The sequence below is a fragment of the Saccoglossus kowalevskii genome, chromosome 20 (genome assembly GCF_978046115.1).
Source record: "Saccoglossus kowalevskii chromosome 20, keSacKowa6.1, whole genome shotgun sequence".
In the NCBI taxonomy this organism is placed as follows: domain Eukaryota; kingdom Metazoa; phylum Hemichordata; class Enteropneusta; family Harrimaniidae; genus Saccoglossus; species Saccoglossus kowalevskii.
In genome coordinates, this window is record NC_140660.1 from 24,015,557 (window position 1) to 24,022,938 (window position 7,382).

Genomic DNA, 7,382 nt, shown 5'->3' on the forward strand with positions numbered 1-7,382 from the left:
TTTGTATCATGTGGAAATTTTTTTTGATTTACTGTAATTTTTTCAACATTTCGTAACGCCTATTTTAGAACCAAAATAAGGCCTCTCACTCTTCCCCGACGCCTATTCAAGAGATTGTACGGTGTATTGTTTGTTTTGTGCATGTGTTGTGGACAAAAAATTACCATGCCCATTTAGTGATTGCAATATGTACATAATAGAAACCGCACCCCGAACTTGAGCTTTTGATCCCAATTTTTAAATTGATACATTGTAATATAAACCGCAGTTTATAATAGGACTTTAACGGTACTGTGAAGTGTTGGCACATGCCTGCACTTGTTAAAGGCTTATCATACAAATTAGAGAATGTGATTGTCAAAGAATATGAAGAAATCAAGTACCTACTACTAACTAAAAAGTCGGTTATAATGCCTTTGGATGACGTCGGAAATGTAGTTGATAGTCAACCACATCAAGCTATCCATACAACTGTCAGTGGAACCATTAAAACGGCACTGGTAAACATAACAAAGATATGTTCTTCTTGTAACAGTACAATTGGGTTGATATCCCAAGACAAATTTATTCGTTGCTCCAATTGCAACATGAAGCAATTACAGGATCATCTTAAAACAAGTCTAGTAACAAAAATCCTCTTCAGGTAAATAATCTTATCCAGTGAAATGTTTTTGTGTACCTGATTTCCCATTCACTTTAACATCCATTAAAAAACTTTTATGAAAAAAATCACCGCTCATTCTTTTTTTAATCTTCAGTAACAATGTGTTCTACACAATTACCCAAGAGGCACTAGAGAAATATCTAGCTGATGTTGGCCAGCAGAGCCTGATTGATGACCAAGATGACTTGGAAGAGTATCTGCTGAATTTGACAACTGATATTGAAATTGAAGTTGCTGCAAACACTATCGTAATTGTGAGTTAATAGCCCATTTCACCCTGCATGCTTATCATGTGTTTTATATGGAAAGGCAAATTGAAAATTTTGACAACAATTTACGTGCATGTAAATTCAGCAATTGGCATTCTTGAATTTATAGTACTTCAGTATATTACACGCAATTCTGGAAATGTATTACCTACAGTGATAAAAATTGACAGGCATTGATAGTACTGCACCATGGGAAATAGAACCTAATCTGTACGTAATAAATTGCAAAAATTTCCTCCATGGGGCAATTTTTTTTTTACTTTTCCTGCAATATTTTCTCATTAAATTTATACTATTGGGTTGTTAACCTTCCACTTCACGTTCATCGATGCAATATGTCATGCTATTCTTTTTCATAACCTCTGTATTGTGCTTCTTCCTTTAGCTATTACAAACTGGACATTTTCCAGGAGTATGTTGTGCATACTACCAACTCCCCCCTTTCTGCTCTACATCTTGCAGTCCATACCTGATCATGTCAACTGTTTCATTTCAACATAAATATTTTTTTTTTCAGTCTTTCAAGCCAGTCCCTGACCGCTTAGAACCACTTGGAGAATAATGATCAAGACGCCTGTTAGAATTCTTATTAGTATATACATACCTTTGTTAACTGGTGTACTTGGCTTGTATAAAGTCCAAAAACAGGGACTTAATTTGGGGTTCGTCTGTGTGGCCGTCCAGGCATCCATTCGAGCCATTTCTCGAACACCCTTTGACCAATCTCGTTCAAACTTGACATACAATGTATTCTGTTTTCGTGCTGATTCCTCCATAAGATATGGCCTGATTCAGTTAAAAGTTTGTACATAGGTACTATACTTCAAGATAACACAACGCAACATCATTCTTTGTTTGGAGATTTGATTAAATTTGTCAAAATGGCAACCATTTTGTTTGATATCTTAAAATCAGTCTGTTACATGACCGGGGAACTGTTTCTAAGGGCAATTTCAATAAAACTTTGTATGATGATCATGTATATTTGGTTAGACGTGCATGTTATATTTGTTTTTGAAAATTGTACCAAAAAGTGCTGACTAAAGGCCATTTTGTTTTTTTCGCGCTTTTGTGCCGATTCTTTCATAAGATATAGCCTGATTCAGTTAATAATTTTTACAAAGGTATAATACTTAAAGATAACACACCATGTTTTGTTTTGAGATTTGATTAAATTTGTCGAAGTGGAGGCCATTTTGTTTGATATCTTAAAATCAGTCTGTAACATGTCCGGAACTGTTTCTCAGGACTGAATAGGGCAATTTCAATCAAACTTTGTATGATGATCATGTATATTGGGGTGCACGTCGTATTTTTAGTCCCCGTTCAGACGAAGTCCGAAAACGGGGACTTATAATTCGGTCTCCGTCCATGCGTCCGTCTGGAGTCATATCTCAGAATCCCTTGGACCGATTTCGTTTATTCTTTGCATGTGCCTAGTACTTTATGTGGGACATATGAACATGCAGTGGTTTAGCGATTCGATTCAAAATGGCCGACTGGTAGCCATCTTGTTTATTGAAAATGTTGTATTTTGGACATGCTTTGTCAGTTTTCATTCAAACTTTGTACATAGATTATACATGTTAGGATACATGTCCATGACGATTTATTTCACAATTGGATCAAAGATGGCCGACTGGCAGCCATCTTGTTTTTTGAAAATGTCTATTTTGGACATGCTTTGTCGGTTTTCATTCAAATTTAGTACATAGATCATACATGTTAGGATACATGTCCCGACCGTCCGTGAGTTCCTGAGTCTGTCCATCCGTCCTTCTGTCCGTGCGTCCGTCAGTCTGTCCAGAGTCATATTTCAGAATCCTGTTGACCGATTCCGTTCATTCTTTGCATGTGCCTAGTACCTTATGTGGGACATATGCACATGCAGTGGTTTAGCGATTTGATTCAAAATGGCCGACTGGCAGCCATCTTGTTTTTTGAAAATGTTGTATTTTGGACATGCTTTGTCAGTTGTCATTCAAACTTGGTACATAGATTATACATGTTAGGATACATGACCATGACGATTTATTTCGCAATTGGATCAAAGATGGTCGACTGGCAGGCATCTTGTTTTTTACTTATGCGGTATCTTGGACGTGCTCTGTCAGTTTTCATTCAAATTTGGCACATACATGTACTTTATACATGTTAAGATGCATGTCCATGACAACTTGTTTCAAAACCTGGTCAAGGATGGCCGATTGACAGCCATCTGACTTTTTGGCCTTACTACTATATTTCCACAATTTAGGTACCATTTTAATTCGTATTTGGCACATACATCATACATATCAGTGTGTTTCATAATCAGATGGCCGAATAACAGCTGTTTTTATTTTTGACCATATTACTAATACATGGAACACGTGTTTTGATGTAAATAAACAATCTGTTGTATACGCCACTTGGAACTCAAGTTTCAAGGACATTTGAACCAAAATGGCTGACTGAACATTTACATCAACTACAGCTAATGCTCAACAGGGACTATCCATTATTAATTGTTACTTATTAGTTTCATCGTAGTATAGTTTCCATTTGTCAAGTTTCCTTTACATCTCAACATTTTCTCAGAAATTCTGCAGCAGATATCAATGAAACTTAGCAGGTTGTGTATTATATCTTTAAACTGTGAAAATTGCATTCCATTATAAAAAGCCATCACTGAATTACCTCGTCACAAAGTTGAAAATCAGTGAAAACACTTTGCAGTTACTGTTAATAAATCTTCGCAGGCATATTGACACATGTGGTTTTTAAATATAGCTTCAGTTGTCAGGCTCTGGATAAATGCGTCATGCCATTACGAATCTGTGTTGTAAACTATAGAGGGGCGATCAGAACTACATTTTGATGGGAATTATATTTGTGATACTGAAACAAACCCAGGTCCTGGTAATATACAAAGACCTGAATTAACAAAGACGGGTTATTTGAGCTACACACATGTACATCAAGGTTTACTCAGAATTATGAATGCAGTTCTTTAGCATGTATTCATTGGAAGTTTTCAGTTATCAGTACAATACTATTATCCAGAAATCAAAGTGAGCAGCCTGCTGTTAAGTATTTTGTAATTAAATAACGGGGACTGACATTCATGTCTTGTTTTATTCTTGTTACTTGATTCTTGTTTTATCATTGAATACTTGTGTTCCTATTTCAACTGCTGCTTATTGACAGTTAATGATTTGCCTAATGCAGAAGCTGTATTACTTTATGAAATCGAAGATTTCTAATAATTGAATAGATTATTTCAATTAGTGTTTTGAGATTGTTACTTGTTTGGCCAAGTACAGGATCAACATCATAATTTAATAAAATCAAAGATTTCTAATTGTTGGATAGCTATTTACCTGTTTTCAATTCGGTGTTTTTGCTTTTTACATTACCAATAAAAGACCAAAATTAAATATTTGTTGCATTTTAATTTTTCAACTGCAGTGAACTTGCAATATTCCGATTCTTGCGTTACTTTCATGCCAATCTCCTTTTCCTTGGGCCCCTGTGATGCTGCTTGCAGCTTTAATCTACATTATAACTCAATTATGTTTTGTACTTGCTCTTCGTTACTCGAATTGCATTTCATGAACACAGAATAATTTGAAAATGTATAAATCACTGATTTCAAACTTTTTGCATTTCGTATATATTGATAATGACAAATCTGTTTGTATTTCAAAAGATTGTAACATGTTTCAATTAAATTAAAAAAAGAATAGTAAATAATTCAGTGTGCATTGCAGTTCCTGACATAAATGCTAGAATGTTGTATGTAAATGATATGCAAATCAATATGCTAATTTATGATAATTAGACCACTTACCAGCTATTTTGGATTGTGGAGAACACTGTCAGTATTTTAGAATGTGACAAGATATTATTTTGTCAAAAAATAAGACATCACCTGATTGGAATACCAGCATCTCTGATGGCTTTCGCTGTACCACCGGATCCAATCAACTTTAGTCCCAGGTTGTGCAGCTTCTCAGCAAACGACACCAATCCTGTCTTGTCAGACACACTCAGTAAAGCTATAAATAGAAAGTATTTGTGTCATATTATTATAACACGATATTGATTAGTGGAAATGTGCAGAGGTGTCCATGGCAACAGTACATGTACCTCATAATGTAATGATCTCGTTAAACAATAATGACACCCCCCCCTCCACCAACAGCACCATAACTGAACATGTACAACGAAATAGAAAATGAAGAGAACTTCCTTCTTAAAAGCGGTTTTTATAAAAAAGAAAGAAATGAGCTTCTCAAAAACTTTTTGACAAATGAAAAATACAATGTAGTTGCAATACTAAACAATGGTAGTATACAACTTGAAAAAAGTACATGCTTCAAAATCAATAAAAACATTTACTTTAATTTATTATATTTTATTAATAACTTTGTTTTCTACTCTTTTTAATTTCATTTAATTTTTTCATTGCTATACTTTATTGTAATTTATAATCAAAGTCCCATAGAGGATATGACAACAATAAAGATTATTATTACAACATACAATACTGTTTTTACTCTATTAATACCACATGTGTAGAGGTGTGTCTACCATGGTCAATCACTAGGAATGAATCAAAGTCAGATTTTAACAATCCTGCATAAAATACAATAAATACAATTTTTTTGGCTTTTGGAACATGTATAGATGATCATCTAATAAAGTAAAAATTAGGAATTAGTGAAAGGGATTGGTTTTGTAATAGTTTAAAATTGGAACATTGTTGAAAATCATTTTAAATATTTACCAGTATGATTACAAATACTTTTAATCCATGACAGTGTTTGATTGGGCAGTCGATGACTGAATGTAATCAATGCCTATTCTACAACGTGATGGGAATCCTGATATACACTAAGCTAGCCACAGCCCACAGGTAATTCTATGCACGCTGCTAAAAGCTACTGTTTCAATACATGTACCAGTAGATATTCACAATTTTGGAAATATATATAAATATTCACCCCATTCTACATCGTACTATTCAACAATAATGTCTTGTATTATTCATTCATTCTCTGACTGATGTCCAAATACTGGACAATAGCCACGGCGACGCTAGACATACAGCCACGGTTACTTTGGCAATCCACTATTCAGAAACACAACACACATGACATTTGCGGCGAACACGCCACCAAAAGAATCGTCATTTTACATTTAAAAGTCGTGAAGCCTCGAAGGAATTAGAAACGATACAAAACTCACCCATTTCAACCGCCGCCATTTTCTCGTCTGGTGACTGACCGGAAACACGTGGGTGAATTGAGGTCATGCCTGAGGTCATGAGATGTGAGGGGTTCTCCATTTTAAAACCGGGGTGGGCTGGGATTTTTGTTAATAAATAAATTTCGGAGGGAGAAAATAAACAAATAGCAATTTTCATGACAACAACATAATGAACAACGAATGAAAATTCTGAAATGTTGTTAATCATATGTGAAAATATTGTAAATACCAAATTCCTCCAACCCTTCCTATAGCGCGGTATCCAACGTCTATAATATGGCGCGGTATCCATGCCAAAATTAACGTCCATATTATGGCGCGGTATCCATGCCAAAATAATTAACGTCCATAATATGGCGCGGTATCCATGCCAAAATTAACGTCCATAATATGGCGCGGTATCCATGCCAAAATTAACGTCCATAATATGGCGCGGTATCCATGCCAAAATTAACGTCCATAATATGGCGCGGTATCCATGCCAAAATTAACGTCCATAATATGGTGCGGTATCCATACCTAAATTAACGTCCATAATATGGTGCGGTATCCATACCTAAATTAACGTCCATAATATGGCGCGGTATCCATGCCAAAATTAACGTCCATAATATGGCGCGGTATCCATACCTAAATTAACGTCCATAATATGGCGCGGTATCCATGCCAAAATTAACGTCCATAATATGGCGCGGTATCCATACCTAAATTAACGTCTATAATATGGCGCGGTATCCATGCCAAAATAATTAACGTCCATAATATGGCGCGGTATCCATGCCAAAATTAACGTCCATAATAAGGCGCGGTATCCATGCCAAAATTGACGTCCATAATATGGCGCGGTATCCATGCCAAAATTAACGTCCATAATATGGCGCGGTATCCATGCCAAAATTAACGTCCATAATATGGTGCGGTATCCATACCTAAATTAACGTCCATAATATGGCGCGGTATCCATGCCAAAATTAACGTTAATAATAAGGCGCGGTATCCATGCCAAAATTAACGTCCATATTATGGCGCGGTATCCATGCCAAAATTAATGTCCATAATATGGCGCGGTATCCGTGCCAAAATTAACGTCCATAATATGGTGCGGTATCCATACCTAAATTAACGTCCATAATATGGCGCGGTATCCATGCCAAAATTAACGTCCATAATATGGCGCGGTATCCATGCCAAAATTA

The 7,382-nt window shown here is 35.6% G+C and overlaps 1 protein-coding gene across 2 annotated transcripts in view; it reads right to left on the bottom strand.

Moving 5' to 3' along the window:
* Window positions 1–6,218, bottom strand: part of LOC100375960 (bifunctional purine biosynthesis protein ATIC-like) — a 45,255-nt gene extending 39,037 nt beyond the window's left edge. For both annotated transcript variants that reach the window (XM_085494175.1, XM_085494176.1), the window contains exons 1-2: window positions 6,166–6,218; window positions 4,847–4,973 (exon numbers count right to left, since the gene is read on the bottom strand). In XM_085494175.1, coding sequence (XP_085350301.1) covers window positions 4,847–4,973; window positions 6,166–6,184 — 146 coding nt within the window. In that variant the 5' untranslated portion in view covers window positions 6,185–6,218. The remainder of the gene's footprint in view (window positions 1–4,846; window positions 4,974–6,165) is intronic.
* Window positions 6,219–7,382: the final 1,164 nt, after the last annotated feature.